A 17,080-nucleotide genomic window follows, 5' to 3' on the forward strand; every position below is an offset into this window, starting at 1 on the left:
ACATACAAATGTTTACCCACATGTAGCTCCCAAAAGGCTACTACAGTACTGGCAGGAATATGTGCTGCCTTGGAGGAAGACTCAGGATATTATTCAAGTCAAGTTGATTCAGAGCCAAAGTATTTCACAGACTTAGCAAAAAATCGAATCTACACACATTTCTTATAAGATTTACTATTGCCCAGGAACAGAAATATTTTGAAGGCACCATCACACAAAAAGGACACAGAACGTAAGAAATAAAAACCATCCTTCTAGGCTCAGCTCTTCTAGGGAGCTGTGTGAGCAAAACTCCAACAGCATGTAATAAGCATCTCAAGACTTGGTGAGTTTGTCACATTTGCCAGGCCACATCTTAGGGCTACTATATTGGGACAGAAGAAAGCATTAAGAATGAAAAGTTGTTACAAATCCCACTGATTAGATGTGTCAGAGTACATGTTCACCATACAATTATGTAAATATTCTAGATGACCCAGACCAACATTGTGGAAAAAGAATACCAATGTTTCTACATACAACTAGTTAATTCCTGACACCCACCTTGAGGAGGAATAGCCTTGGACTGCTAAACAGCCTCTATCTTTAAAGACTTACCCTCTTCCACTCTTCAAATGGCTATTTCATGGAAAAAATAATCCCAACAAGGCACTGAGGGCTTTGGGGGATATTAAGACACTTAATAGCTTCATAGCAAATGTACTAATACAAGTATTTCATAACCTTTTTGCTAATCAGATTAAAGGTTAAAAATACATTTCACAGAGTGCTTGTGGTATTTATGAAAAACAATGATAATAAGGTGCCTTAAAAACTATGCATGTTGCTTAGAAATCTGCACTTAAACAGTTTTATCCCTTTTGCAAAGGCCTGGAATGGGAATTCAAAAAATCCAAAATTTTTTTTACCAGTAATAGTTATGTTCTCCTTGTGGGAAAAAAAAAATGTTAGGAACCAAGTCTTTCCATATTCACAGAAGTTAAGTTACTGTGACAGTTCTTTGGTGTGGCAAATATCCAAGGTCCTTTTTCTCCTTTGTTAAGGAATTGTTATAGTTAGAAAAGCATTTAAGAATGCTTGTTCACTGAGGATCTTCCAAGGTTTCAAAGGGAATGCTTCTGAACCAAATAAGACTAAACACTAACTAGGAATTTAACATTGATTTTTTTTTAAAAAAGAACATTGATACAACCTATGGAATGTCATATTTAGCTATAAATCCAAAGGGATTTCATCAGTTAGGTAGAACTTTATTTTTCGAACATCAAATTATAAAAGTTATTTCCTGTTTTCAAATAAGTAGAAATATGAAGATGAAAAACTAAAGTTGAAAAAAATCCATATACAAACAGAAGAAAAAACAGCTTCACATCCCCTTTGAATAAAAAAACTCTTAGATCAGGTCCATTTTATTAATAATATGTTTCTATAATATCTTGACATTATACAAGCAGTTGTTACAGTTAAATTTCACAATGAAGACAAACACTATTTGGCTTAGGAAATAGAAAGTTGAGTAAGTTACATCCTTCCCATCAGATAGTATAGTTCAACAGTTTAAGTAAGCTTGAACTTTCTTTATTTCAGCATCACTGTATGTGCATTTCTCCCTTTCAGGAATATGAAGCAAGTAAGAAATAAATATGTGGACATATGTCTCACTGGAGAACATAAAACTTTGAGCAAAACTAGCCCCCCACACCCATGAAGCCAAAGGTAGGACACTGAATGCGTCTGCTTTTCTCCTACCATAAGCTAAGTCCTAACTAAAGTCAGAATTGCTAAAAGATTAAGTAGTAAAAAGTTAATGAAACTGTCTAACTTCTGTCTCAGTGCTTCTTAGAATGGAGTAATGTTTTCCACAGCATTCCATCTGGCAGTCTAAAGCACCAAGTTTTGATTCTATACCTGCTCATCCAAGATTTTTACTCTATCCCTACTAAGTAACAGTGCTCTAATACTGAGCTCAATCAAACCCAGCTCCAGATGACCAGCTAAGGGAACAACATACTTCAGCTTAGGGCTTGAGAGCTTCTCTGATCAGCTAAAGTTCAGAAGCTGTTAATTGTGAAAGAAGATAACAAAGAAAAAAAAATCTCTGGGGTCAACAGGGAGAAAGACATTTTTAAAATGAAATCTTACTTGGAATCAACTGTATGTGAGATAATATACACATTGATAGAACATCATTCTTTATTCCACTTTTGTTTTTCAAAATATATCAAAACACTAGAATATACATACTAGAAGGCTTCCCACTTCATAAATAACCTCAGAGTAATGGACTATACTACTGTAATCACTCTTAGAAACAAACTTCCAATTCCTCAAGAGGAAATAACTTAATCCTCTTTGCTATGTTCAAATACTGAGAACAATAAAACGTGGCCTCCACAATTCTTAAACTGAAATGGCTCATGTATACTTAAAACCAAAGTAAATTCACTTGTATACCAACATTAAGGCAATCACAATAAAGCCTGTGCACACTGAATCTTTAGTATCAGTGCTACTTCTTACTAGCAGCAAGTTCCCATTCCCACTGAAACCCCAATCCACAGGTAACATCATCAAATTTAAGAAAGATACTACAAATATTATTAACTTAAAAAAGACAAGTCAGTGTTACCCAGTACTGAAAACCAACTAAGTTATGGGCTTTTAAATTTTTAAATAAAATTATTCAAAATGAATTAAAAAGCCTAACATAAACAATATTCTCCTAGCTTTATGAAGGCATTTTCAAATATTTCAGAAATAAGAGGCATGGGTTAAGTGCTCTGTGCATTTTCGTAGTCCTCCACTGTCTGTGAGAAGTTGGGGAAGGCATTCTGATATAGTAAATCAGAATGAACAATACCGATGAACATTCCTGTGCTTCATAATGATACCTGTATAAATGATTCCAACTATAAAATATAGTCACCATTATAAAATCAAGGTTGGGGAATCCTGGCATACATGGAAAAAGGAAAACAAAGATTTATTTCACTAACTTCCATAAGGTTCACATAGAATAGTGAACACAACAATTTCAGATATTACATTTATAAATCCTAATATCAAATACAGATCTCTGTGACAAAAGCTGAACTCTCTGGGAAAGAATGTTGTACCAGTCACATGCAAAGGAATGGATCTAATAATAAATCTGTTTTATTAAAACATTATTTAGTAACATGAATACACACAATCAGTGAGATATTAGTACCTTAGTAAATTTTACATTTTGATCACCAATTAGAAATCACCTTAATGAACAGATGCATTTTATGAAACTGAAGATCTTATAATTCCAGAGGCATTTTCTTATTAAGTGTCCAACTATTTCAAACAATCAAGGGATTAAGCAAATATTGGTTGGAAATTTGATAATTCAAACTAAATCACCAACAAAGAGACACAAGTTCTAAAAAGTAAATATTCAGTTTTTGTTGTTAAACTAATCATTTTGATTTGCCTACAGGTTTAAGTTTTGTTAGTTTGTGGCCAATTTTAATAGTTAAAAATTATTCATAATTTTGAAGTCTTAAAAATAACATTTTGTCAATTTCAAATTTTACTTTTCTGGTTAAGGCTATTTCAGATATAAAAGGTATCAAACTGCCCAAAAATACTTTGGAGCTGTTGCTACATACACAGACAGTGAGTCCTTTTAAAGGATCGTCTGCATTTTCACATACATTATCTGATTAAATATTAATTTTAAAAAATTATCAAAAGTTTGGTATTGCATTAAGAAAAGAATCCATCTCCAAATGTGAATCATGAAGCTTGACGGTGATTTAATCATTTCACTTTTTTTTTTAAATATCAGGTTGAATGTAAAAATGTTTGCTAAATGTGATTAATGTTTTTATAATTTAAGAAACAGGATATTCTAAACTTTTGATTATGGCATGTGCATTAATACATTTTTTTAAAATTTAGGCTAAACCAGTAATTCATAAAAGGCATTAAACCTTTATTAAGAACAAAATTGAAATGTTACTTTTATATGAAAATTTATCATGCTATTTAGGTTAATTTTTTTTTAAAAAAAAGGTCTTTCGTCGTTGAAATCGCTGAGGCTTTCAAATTCAAGAGCCAAATGATGACTTTCGTTAGCCAAACAAATTCTTTCAACTTGTCACATAGGGTCAGGATCTTTGTTCTGCTCCTGTTGCAGCTTCCTCTGCAGCACAGCAACAAGCATGCAACAGCAGAAATATCAGAACGCTAGGGAGGATAAAGGCCTTCATTTCACAGAAGCCTGTTCTTCACTTACAATGAATGGTACATCAGCTTTTCTCACCAAACACAATCTAGAATATATATCCGTGATATAAACACAACTTAAACAGAAACATGGAGAACAAATAGGTCCTCTCATAGAATAATTTGCATACTGGTGATTTAAGGTTTTGTAACTATGTTGTAATTTCAAAGAAAACTGTAAACCAACCAACTTACAGAAGATGGCATCCCAATAGGTTGCCTATGTTCATTCATGAATGTACTCCCTCAATGGTCTACTCCCAGTCGAATATGTTCTTAAAAACATATACATAGATCACTCCCCAGGGGAATCTTTCCTTAGGTAACTGCTTCCTAGTAATGTGCATTTTTAATAAAAGGCTAAAACAATAGATGGTACCCAAATCTGCCTTTCTAGACAGCTGGCAGCACCTTTCTCTAAAATAACTTGCAGCCTTGGGCTGCCAGACTAAAATTTACAACAACAAACAATTGGATGTAAGCTGATATACCTACAGTGACAGAGATTGAGGAATACCATCTGTCAACCCATAAGTGTAGAAACAAAACAAAGTACAGAACGAATACAAACATTTTAAACTAACAAACAAATATAGCTGAATACAGTCCATGATATATTTGATTACTGGTATAACCATAGATGAATACTTAAATAAAAAGTATTATTTTTTTATAATGATGTTAATGGACTTATAAAAGGTTTCTGTTTCCAAAGATGTTACTGGGGTCCACATATTCCTTGACAGATTTCAGCATCCCAAAGCCGACATCAGAAATGCTTTCCTTTAGCCACTGCTTCCGTAACTTGCCCACTGGAAAGACAAAATCAAAAATGCTTCAATATACACTATGATGCTAGAAACCAATCAATCTTGTGACCATGAGTGCACAAACACTGTGTGATAAATGTTTTTATTCAAAAAATGAGAAATGTTTTGCTTTATTTGATTTATTGAGCCCACCAGACTATCAAGCTCATTAAGCGCAATGCATTCCCAGGGGAAGTCTGTGTTTCAGTGTCTCCTTTCTCTATAAACTATGAAACAGAGATTGAAGAAAGCCTGGACTGAGAGTACAGACTACTTTACAAGTAACAGTAGGATGAAAACATGGATTAAAAAAAATTTGATTGTATCTTAACTACCAACATGCCAATGTTTCAGAGAAAATGATGTTAGCGACAACAAAAAAACCCACATAGAAATGAATTTGCTGGGTACACTATACAAAAAAGGACAAGATACAGATCGTTAAAATATTTTATGAAAACATGATCTTTAAAAACATAAGAAAATCTGAACCTTAGCTATGTCTATAGGAAAGAAAACTAGTTATGAAGTCTATTTATATTTTTTTTCACAATGTTTCTAAATAAAATTGCACATTCCCAAAAAATGGTTACTTTCTGCATTTATGATTTTTTTGGGGGGCATTGGAAGTATCAGATACCTAAATCTCTCTTAAATTTAACCTTTTGTTTTTTAAAACTCTCTAATGTCCCTCCTTGGTTTTATTACCTTAAGGAAAATAAGTTGATATGATTCTATTTTAAAAGTCTATACACATATATCATTTTAAAGCCCATTAACAAACATATATAATATAGTGAAAGCAATGAATAAACTTACATATACACATTACGTATACATGTATACGTAACATGTGTATACGTAAGTTTATTTACATACATGTAAAAGACTTACATGTAAAAGACTTCTTGGCCTTGAAAAGTAAAGCAAAATGCTGACTATGTATCAAATGGGTAACGTTTAATTTATAGTTGTGTTATTTTGCAGTTAGCACTTCTCAAACATATGCATTAGTATGATTCAAATGGTCATCATTTTCCACAAATGTTCATTAATGATCCAGTCATAAACAGTGACTTAGTTGGCCAACTGAAATGAGAAACCTTCTTTCATTAAAGTATGGAGCCTGTCATCCTAAAATGCAGTCTCATTTATCAGGCTGTGCAATATATTATGGCATCTCCCTTCTGGAAACCTTAAATACCATTTCAGTTCAACTCAAACCATCTTTTGTGCCAAGTTTTCCATGAAATCATCAAACTGTCATCAAAATAATAAGTAGCATGATACCCTTAAATAGCAAGATATTTCTCCTTGGCTTTTGGAAGTAAAATTACTGTTGGTGTTGAGATAGAAAAAATAAGGTTTGGCCAAAACAAAAACAAAAACCAACTTAATAAAAAAATTTTGTTCAAGAAAGCACTAAACCAGACACTATTCATATTATATCTACTAGCTAAAAAATATGCTACCTGAACTATTTATATAACATCCATCTTCCTAAGGAGTAACCCATGACTATGCTTTAATCTCAATTTTCTCACTTACAAATGGATTAGAATCTAGTCTTCAGTTCTAATACTCTATGTTAATATTTAAATGTTAAAAATTAGTTATTTCCAGATTTGCTCTGTGAGATTAAAAAATCAAAACAACCTCTCTTGACAAATATAAGTGGCCCTACTATGTTCCTACATGCTTCTCATACTGAGGCAACTTAGAGAGGGGTGAAGAGCAGTCAATGCCTGTCTCCACTGTTATCTGTAATACAGTTTCACTGAACGTGTTCTATGGTTATAGATGTAATTGTCCTGAAAAGATTGCAAACAACTGCTCCAACAAGATGGAGCACATTAGCAGCTCAGCAGGATGCCCAATAGCTAGCTTGTCTGCTGGTTTTACACCTCTAGTAAGAATGCAATTCCACAAGGAACTCAACCATCATCTGAGAAGCCACCCAAAAGCCATTGCATATTTAATGAAGTCTCTCACCAAACGCTAGAAAACAGAAGGTGCTTGGAGTGCATCATTAGTTCTGTCAGAAGGATAATTTACACATCTATCTTGTCAAATTTTCTATGGTTTATACTTTTACAATAATCAATCTAACATACATTTGATTAGTGAAGTAGAAAGTAGCCAACATAGCTGTGGCCCCTCAGAAACATACTTGATGAAAGAATTAACTCCTTGGTGGTAAACAGGTATATGAATTTCTGCTATAGACTAGATTTAGACTGGCATTAGAAATCATAAGCTGCAATTACAGACTAGCAATGTTTTGTTTTGCTTACCAAATTAAGTCAAGTACATTGTATAATGAGAGTATAGGTAGAAAACAGTTTCAGTAAAAACATTCAATGTGCCTTAATAAGACAATTACTGCAAATGATACTGAGATCTGGAGTATTTTCTGTAGATGCCTAGAACAACACAAGCCCAAACCCAGAGAAAAAAGACATTGCAATCTAAGTAGACTTTCATTCTATAGCCACACAATCACAGTAATGCCCTTGTACATTCTTTTGGGGAGGGTTTTTTTTTTTTTGAGAGAGAGAGTTTTGCTATGTAGCTCAGGCTGGACTCCTATTGTCTCTACCTCCTGAGTGGGGGGATTACAGGCATGCACCATCACACACAAATCCCCCTGAACAATTCTTGAACTGTTAAGCACTCAGAAATTAGCTGCCTACACAGTTTGTATATATGCAACACACATGTGCACATATCTATATATTAGTAGCTTAAACATGTTCATTTTCTGAAGTATGCTACATCAGAGAAAGGAGAATGAATAAAAATAACAAATAACAGATAGCCTAAGACTATTTTAGCATACCAAAGCATGATGGCTATTGGCTCAAAAGGCATGTACATTTGGACCACATAGAGTCTTGTTTCCTTTCTACATCTGAATCATCTGAGGTGGTGGCATTTATTGTTATTAACTTTTGATCTCTGATTCTCTCAATGTTTAAATTTTGCTGCCTTCGAGTTAACATAGTTATAAAAAGCCAAGTTCACCATTTCTGAAAAAAAGAAAAGCTATAGGAACCATGTATTCCACAATTAACTATTATAAATAAGAATACCCACAGTATTCATATATTTAAAAGTCTTAAATGCATAAGATACAAAAATGAGGATTCAACTATTGAACATATACCAGGGAGGACCTTTTGCAGTTTAAATTAAAAACAGGGCTCACACTTTCACATTTTACAATTTTGTTTCTATTGCTGTACATACATACCAACTGGATAAACAGGCTGGATTTTTTCTCTCTTTTTTCCCTGGGGGTATATGTGTTCTCCAATATACAATTAATTTATATATATACTTGTGAAAGAGAAAAAAACAGAAACTTCCAGAGATATCCTTTGAAATCAAAGGCTCATTTATTCACATTTGGATGTTAACCATTCTAAGGAACAATATATTCTGTAGTGTAATCAACAGCACAAAAAAATTAAACAGATGTGTATGTGAAGGCAGCAGTGAAGTAATGTTGTTTGTGGAAAGTGTGGACTTGGTCAGCATAGCCACTAATTATTATCAGGAGTTAACTCTTTGTGGTTTAAGGGAATGAAGATTTAGCAGAAAGCACCAAAGGCTCCACTTAAAAGAGACAAATCTGGGGTCTGCTTGTCACAGAAGTCTCTTTTAGCTTGATATAATTTAACTTTTTTAAACACTAAGCTTGCTTCTAAAGCCAAGAAGACTTGTACATTTAAGACTAAATAATGAAATGGGACATATATTTAGAATTGCTGAAGCTAAAACTGAAAAATACAATGTAGCTTCTGGGTAAATAAAGTTTGCCTAAGATAATTTAAAAGATGTTAAATTTGGGCCGAGAAGTTGGCTCAGTGATAGAGTGATTGCCTTGCATGCATGAGGCTCTAGGTTCAATTCCTCAGCACCACAGAAGCAGAAAAAAGCCAGAAGTGGTGCTGTGGCTCACCTGGTAGGGCACTAGCCTTGAGCTGAAAGAGCTGAAGGACAGCGCCCAGGCCCAGGTGCCCAGGCCCATGCCCATGCCCCAAGACCAACAAAAAAAAAGAAAAAGAAAAAAAAGAAACAAGATGTTAAATTTGAAAATCTCTTATCAGAATTATCTGTTTGCTAATACTATAAAACTACAAAAAGTATTCTATAATAATAGAGTGCAGGTATTCTTGGATGAACAAATATCTTACTTATAAGAATCTTAGACATAAAAGTGTCAGAAAGAGCCAAGCACTGGTGACTCATGCCTATAATCCTAGCTACTCAGTAGGCTGAGATCTGAGAATTACAGTTCAAAGCCAGCCTAGGCAGGAACATCTGTGAGACTCTTATCTCCAATTAGCCACCAGAAAATCGGAAGTGGTGCTGTGGCTCAAGGTGTAGAACGCTAGACTTGAGCTTTAAAAAAAGTGCCAAGAAGAGTAAGTTCTCTTTAGAGGTCTGAAGAGGAGTGGTTATTCAAGCTATCTATCTTCTCTTAAAGTTATCTCTGAAGGCATAGTTTTCATGAACAGGTGGTAAGAGACAACAGACACAATGTTGTCATTGGACCTTTATCTAATACCGAGCATGTATAGTTGCATGGTTAGGAAGGGCAGGGAGCAGAAAATTTTACCTATAAAATTTCTGTCAATCCTCAAATCTGAACCTATGATACAGCTGTTCTATCAAATCATGACTTTGCTAATACTCATCTGAGAAAGCATTAATTCTCAGTCTCAAAAATTAAATTCCAAACATGTAACCCACTTAGTAAATACAAATGAACTGAACAGACAGTTCTCAAAAAAGAAGTACAAATAATACACAAAAATTATTCAACATCTCAGCTATAAAGGAAGTAACACTAAAACCACATGGAGACCACACGCTTTAGTGTCATCCTAGCTACTCAGGAGGTTGAGACCTAAGGATCGTGGTTGAAAGCCAGCCCAGGGAGGAAAGTCTGAGACTCTCCAATAAACTACCAAAAAACAAAAAAAAAAAGCTGCAAGCAAAGCTATGGAGTAGAGAACTCACTTTGGGAAAAAGCAGCTCAGGCCCTAGTCCCTGAATTCAAGCTCCAGGACCAGGGGGGAAAACCATCTCATCCCAAACAGAATGACAATCATCAAGAAGACAAATAGCCTGGTGCCAGTAACTAATGCTTGTAATCTTAGCTACTCAAGAGGCTAAGATCTGAAGGATAACAGTTAAGTCTAACTTGGGCAGAAAAGACTGTTGGATTTCATCTATGAAATAACTACAAAGAACAAGGCTGTAGTGATAAAGCACCAGCCTAACAAGTGCAAGGTCCTGAGTTCAAAGCTCAGTACTGCCCCCTTTCAAAAGGAAGAAAACAGATGCTAGTAAGGATGGGGAAGAGAACCCTTTATAGTGGGCTCCTTGATAAGGGGAACGTGACAGAAATGAATAGGAGGCTCTGCAACAAACTAAAAATACAACTACCATAATGATCCTGCTGTACCATTCTTGGGCATATACTGAAGGACTATAAGTCATATATGAGAGCAGTATCTGCATACCCATGTTCACTGCAACACTATCTAAAGTAGCTATGCTGTAGAGTAACTCTAAGTACTCAACAATCAATGAATAAAGGAAATATTACACACACACACACACAACAATATGGCATGACATGATTTAAAAGGACTGTTTGGAAGACAGGAGGGAGAAAGGAGAGGATGATGGAGAATGACAATGAACATGACTGAAATATACATACATATGAAAATAGCACAATGAAACCCAGTAAGTAGGAGGGTTTTGGAAAGATTAAAAGAAGAGGTGAATCTGAAATATATATATATGTATATATATATATATATATATATATACATATATATGTATAAAAATATCACAATAAATTTTGATACGATTTATTTATTTCCTAGTTATAGTTATTTCCTCCCCAGCCCTGACTCCTGGAAACTACTAGTAGTCTGCTCTTCATTTCTACAATTTTATCATTTCAAAAGTGTTATGAAAGGCAGCAGGATGTCATTTGGGGGACTGCCTTTTCACCAGCCCAGCACAAGTCCTTGCCTGTTCAGCCAAGCAGTTCACATTGCAACAGCTCATTCCTCTTTGCTGTCCAGTAGTATTCCATGACATAGATGTACTATACTATACTTTGTTTAGTTATTCACCAGAGGAAGAACATCTGGGCTGTTTTGGCTATTATGAATAAAACTGATGTGAAATATTTCTGCCTTTTACTACTAAGTTCTTAAGGTAGATATGTCTGTATTGGGTATGTAGTTTGTACATCTTCTTTCCCATTCTGTGGTCTATCTTTCCATCCTCCTGAGTTCTTCATGGTAAAACTTACTTTTGATTGAATATAGTTTTCCCTGAATCATTTTTACCCTTTTGCTGACCAATTTAAACCTAAGAAACTCTTTAATCCTGAAGACTTTCTCCTATGCTTTTGTTCTACAAGTTCAGAATTCTACATGTTACATTTAAGTTCACTACCCATTTTGAGATCTCAGATGTATGATTTCTAGCACCATTTGTTCTTTCTGTGTACAATTGCTCCAGCACCATTTCTTAAAAAGGCTATGTTTCCTCCTTGGATTGCTTCTGTTATTTTGTCAGTCAGCTGGGTGTATTTGTGTGGGTCTAATTCTGTGTTCTCTGTTCTGTTCCAATACAACATTTTCTTAATTACTATATAGTACTATATTAGTACTGTATGTTGACTACTATATAGTACTATATAGTCTTAAGCTCTATAGTAAGGCTTGAAATAAAAAAAAACTTGTTTACTTTTACTTTGTCTTTTCTCAAATTTGCTTTAGTTCTCTAATTCTCTTGCTTTACCATATACTTTTTGCAAGAATCATTCCTCAAAATTATTGTTGAAATAGTAACAAAAAATTCTTGCTGAAATTTAAATAGGCAATATTTAAACACTGAGCCCTATAACAGTAGCTTGTACCTATAAGCCTATCAATTAGGGAGGCAGAGATCTGAGAATCCAAGTTCAGATACAGGCCAGGCAGACAAAAAAACTGTTATGTCCAACTAATCAGCCAAAAAAAAAAAAAAAAAAAAAGCCTCAAGTGATAAGAGTACCACCTCATCAGCCAAAAGCAAAACAGCTTAGCAAGAACTCAAGCCCCCATACTAGTAAAAATGAATGAGTAAATTAATAAATAAATAAACGGTTTTGGACAGAACTGATATTTTTACTATATTAAGTAAGTCCATGAACTCTATACACTCTATACTCCATACTCTGTTTATCTGTTTAGGTCTTACTAGCTTTCTTTTACCAGAGTTCTACAATTTTTAGAATATAAATCTTGTAGTTAGTCAGATATATGCCTAAGAGAGAGAGAGAGTGTGTGTGTGTGTGTGTGTGTGTATACTAGATTTATGAGTACTTCATTTCCTTCCTCCCTTCCTCCCTCCCTCCCTTCCCTCCCCTTCCCTCCCCCCTTCCTTCCTTCCTTCCTTCCTTCTCTCTCTCTCTCTCTCTCTTTCTTTTTTTTTTGGTCGGTTGTGGGTCTTCAACTCTGGGCCTGGGCACTGTCCCTGAGCTTTTCAGCTCAAGGCTAGTGCTCTACCACTTGAGCCGCAGTACCACTTTCAGTTTTCTGGGGGTTAACTGGAGATAGTCTCTCAGATGTTCCTGCCCAGGCTAGCTTTGAACTGCGATCCTCAGATCTCAACCTCCTGATTAGCCAGGATTACAGGCATGAGCCACCAGCATCTGTCTTCATTTTCTTTTGAGCAACTGTAAGTGGTATTTTTTACATTTCAGTTTCAATATGCCTGTTTTAAATTTTTTAAAATTATTATTGTAAAGGTGATATTCAGAGGAGTTACAGTTATGTAAGTCAGGTAATGAGTACATTGCTTTTTGAAGTGTCATCTCTTCCCTTATTTTCTCCTAATTGTTCCCTCCCGACCCTATTTCCCCACAATTTATATAGTTCATTTTCAAAATTATGTCTAGTGAGTAGACAATGCTTTTGTCTACTGCTGCATTTGTTCACCCTTTGTCCCACCACTTTTATGTTCTCCCCTACCTTCCCCAAATCACATAAACTTACAAAAGGTACAGAAATCAAAAACAGTGACAAAGGAGAAAAAAAAGCAACACAACAAAAAAGTTGTTTCTATTTCTTAGAGTCCATTTTGAAAAACATTGTTATATATATAAAGATCATATGCACATAGCTATTGAACCTTTATGCTCCTCTCCCAAGAATATCCTCCTTTGGTCTCACTGTGTGAATGTTTAGAGTCCTATGTAAGTTATCATGTCCAAGTATAATTTTTTGTCTTTTACCATCCAGTGTGTTTACTTGTAGATTTATAGGCACATTCTAGTTATAACAAACGAGGGAAAACATGCAATCTATGTTTCTTTGAGTTTGGTTTACTTGGCTTAATTAATTTTTTTCTAAGTCTTTTCATTTCCTTATGAATGGTACAAATATTCTGATGGAAGCATACAGAAATTCAATTAATTTCTCTATGTGAGCTTATATTCTACATTCTTACTGACTCTGTTTATATATTCTTTGGGATATTCCACATTAACCATCAAGCCTAAAAACAGAAATAACTTTGCTTGTTCTTTTCTAATTTTTATGCCTTCAAGTTTTTAACAATGGTCTCAAAGCTGATGCTCTGTTCAGCTCCTTTTGAATGGTCTTCTTTTACTTTAAAATATTATTAGATTCTTTTTAAGACCATAAAAGAGCTAAAAATAGCTGTCCGGTGAATAATTTAGTTAGGTAAAGATATCAATGTTATTAATCAGAGTATTTTCTTTTCTGACAATGACAGTTTCAATTTTAGCAAATGAGCAGTTTAAAATTTAAGTCATAAAGTGAAATATGTGGCTGACATAAACCTTGCTGTTTAAACTGACCAGCTGGACAGTTAGAAAACAAGCACTATGAAGATACAGTTATGCAGGTTTATATTTTCTGATAGCCTCCAGTTCCAGACTACATCTGTTTTCTTTGATACACAAAACCAGAGTTAAAATAGCTCTATTTATCACAGCATGATTGTAGGCAGACAAACCAGTCTGTCTGTTTCCAGATAGTGAAAGCAACTGTCATTAATCACAATTACAGGCCAACTCCTCCAAGAAAAATTGCATCAATATTCTTGCAACCCCCAGCTCTTCCACTCTGCAACTCAAAAACTGAGTGGCATGACATTGCCTGAAGGTCAGTAAATAAAGATGTTACTATGAAGTTAGCTTAGTTTTCAGCCTAGAGTTCAAAATAAAAAATAATCATTTGTGCACATAAAGTAAGTGTTCTCTCAAAACTCTAGTGTGAGTTTAGTAGAACAATTAAACATTATTATTTAAAATTTATACTAAAAAGATTTTTGCTTTGTGAAACTATACTAAATAGCAATGGGCATTTGAAATTCACAAGCTAATAAGTAACTTTAAAGAGAAAAACTTAAGAGAGACATTTTTCTAGAGCAATCTAATGGATAGATCATTCCTAAATAAACTATAATCTTTTCTTCATTGTTATTACAAAAAATATAAACAAGAACGCCACTTGGTGTTGCTACAACTGATACAAAATATACTACATTTTTATAATCAGGGGAGTGTTAATAGGGACTGAACTCAGGATAAGCAGTCTACCACTTAAATCATATTCCTAGTCTTTTTGCTTTTAGTTTTTTAGATTGCGTCTCAGTTTTTGCCTGGGCCAGTCTCAGACTGCAATCTTCCTATCTACTTCCTGAGTAGCTGGGATTATAGGACTGTACCTCTACACCCAGCTTGTTTCTCAGTTAGGGTCTTGCTAACTTTCTGCCATGGCTAGCCTCAAACCAGGATTTGCCACCCGAGAAAGGGGGATTATAGGAACACCATTATTGCCTGACTAATATACCATTTTTATGCATGTTTACATTATCACTATTACTATTCCTGTTTTTCAGTTGAGGCAGCTCAGAACAATTACTGATTAACATTACACAGTTAAGTACCAGCAGTCCAATATAGATTTGATCCCGAAGTCTGTATTTTTTCTATTTATCAGCCCCTCAAACTTATATTTATTTTAAAACAAAGTTTGAATGAAACCTTTTATTTCCAAGACATTCACCTATGAAAGAACACTGAAATGACCAAAGGCATGAAACTGCAGAGAAAGAAATGTACATTATTTTACTCTATTCTACTGAATAAGCTGACTCTCACTCTTTCCAGAAATATTATTAAGTAAACTAATCTTAATAAATTAAATATGATCCCATATTCAATCAAAGCTGGGTAACATGCTTGAAGGTAATTAGTAATAAGAGTACAACTGTCATTCTAATGTGAAACAGAGCTGTCAGAAATTCTTTTAAATACTTGGACATGCACTCATGTAGCATTTTCACATACATTTACTACACACAACTGTGTACAGCAGCCAAACACTGCTCTAGGGACTGGGGAATACAGCAGTGAATTTTAACAAATTCTACACAAGAGGACATACATGGAAGACACCTCTAAAAAGGTTATGTTTTGAACTGGAGACTCAAATGATGTGAGGCATGCAAAACTTAAGGGAAAAAAACAAGAGAAAGAATATTAGAAAAAGAGGGAAGAGAACTGGAGGTCAGGTTCAACAGGTAAGAGTGCCAGCATGATTGTAAAAGCTGAGGGAGAATGCAAGGCCTTGCATTTAAGTCCCAGTATCAGCATAAAAAAAGAGAAGAGATGAGAAGGGGAAAGGAAGGGAGGGAAGAGAAATGGAAGAGAAAATGAGAAGAAAAAATGAAAAAAGAGAAAAGGAGAGAAAGAAAAGAAAAAAGGAGGGAACTAATTACTATAAGCCTTGAAGGGGAAAACAAATTGGTATGTCTGAGGAACAGCAGGAAGGCTAATTCTGGCCTTGGGAGAGGAAGACAGGCAGGGAGAGGTAGCTGAGGAGAGGGAGGAGGAGATGAAAGGAGAGGAGAAGGAGGGAGAATAACCACCATTTATATCTGGTAAGGAATCTAGATTTTTTTCTGAATGTGAGAAGAAGCCCGATTTAAAAAAAATTTTTTTATTGTGATTGATTACATACATTTCAAAAATTTCATAGTATTGTGAGATAGTGATACTTAAAGTCACAAACACATTCTAACCTTCATGAGGCAAATTGTCATTAGCCCTGATTTAAACAACAAAAAAAAGGTACTCTGGCAGCAGAGCTCTGAGAGCAGGGAACAAAGTACAGACAGATTAGTTAGGAGGCTATTGCACTAGCCCCAGCAGGAGAAGAGCAGTATCCATAGAAAGAAAATCACTTAAATTGTAACACTGAAATAATCACTAAGGAAGTAAGGAATACAGAAGAATAAAAGGATAAGGGCTAAGCCCCCAAAAAATCCAATTTTCAGCAGTTTGGAAAAGGGAAAACATTTTCATTGAATCAGCATATCTGAAATGTATTCTTTATTTAGGCATACCTAATTCCTTTTCCTAAGCATTAGTGAAAGCAGGTAAGCAATTTTGAGTATGTTTCTAAAAAGTCATATTTTTGATCACACAGAAAATAAGAAACATGAGAAATGGTTAAAATGAAGGATTTATGGTTAAATATAGCAGAGCTTCTCTGATAGATAAGAAAATATTGCTAACTTCAACTTTATGTCAATAATTTCTAAAAACTAAACCACTTTAGCCAGATGCTGGTGGCTCACACCTGTAATTCTAGCTACTCAGGAGGCTGAGATCTGAGAATCAGGGTTCAAAGCAAGCCCAGGCAGGAAAGTCCATGAGATTCTTACTCCAATAAACTACTCAAGAAAAGCCAGAAGTGGTGCTACGGCTTAAGTGGTGGAGGGCTAGCCTTGAGCAAAAGAAGCTCAGGGATAGTGCCTAGGCCCAGAGTTCAAACCCCAGGACTGGCAAAAATAAAAGCAAACTACATCCCCATACTTGAAGTTCTTAACAAATAAAGAGCTCTAAATCTAGGACCTAAAAATGCATAGAAATCATACAGGATATATTAGTCTTAACAGCT

General features: G+C 34.7%; 1 protein-coding gene across 2 annotated transcripts in view; it reads right to left on the bottom strand.

Moving 5' to 3' along the window:
• Positions 1-3,134: 3,134 nt before the first annotated feature.
• Positions 3,135-17,080, bottom strand: part of Agps (alkylglycerone phosphate synthase) — a 107,383-nt gene continuing 93,437 nt past the window's right edge. The window contains exon 20 of one of the 2 annotated variants that reach the window (XM_042688231.1): positions 3,135-5,069. In XM_042688231.1, coding sequence (XP_042544165.1) covers positions 4,948-5,069 — 122 coding nt within the window. In that variant the 3' untranslated portion in view covers positions 3,135-4,947. The remainder of the gene's footprint in view (positions 5,070-17,080) is intronic. The other variant, XM_042688232.1, reaches the window with a different exon arrangement.

This window comes from Dipodomys spectabilis, unplaced genomic scaffold (genome assembly GCF_019054845.1).
Source record: "Dipodomys spectabilis isolate Male_0828 unplaced genomic scaffold, ASM1905484v1 ptg000115l, whole genome shotgun sequence".
Taxonomy (NCBI): domain Eukaryota; kingdom Metazoa; phylum Chordata; class Mammalia; order Rodentia; family Heteromyidae; genus Dipodomys; species Dipodomys spectabilis.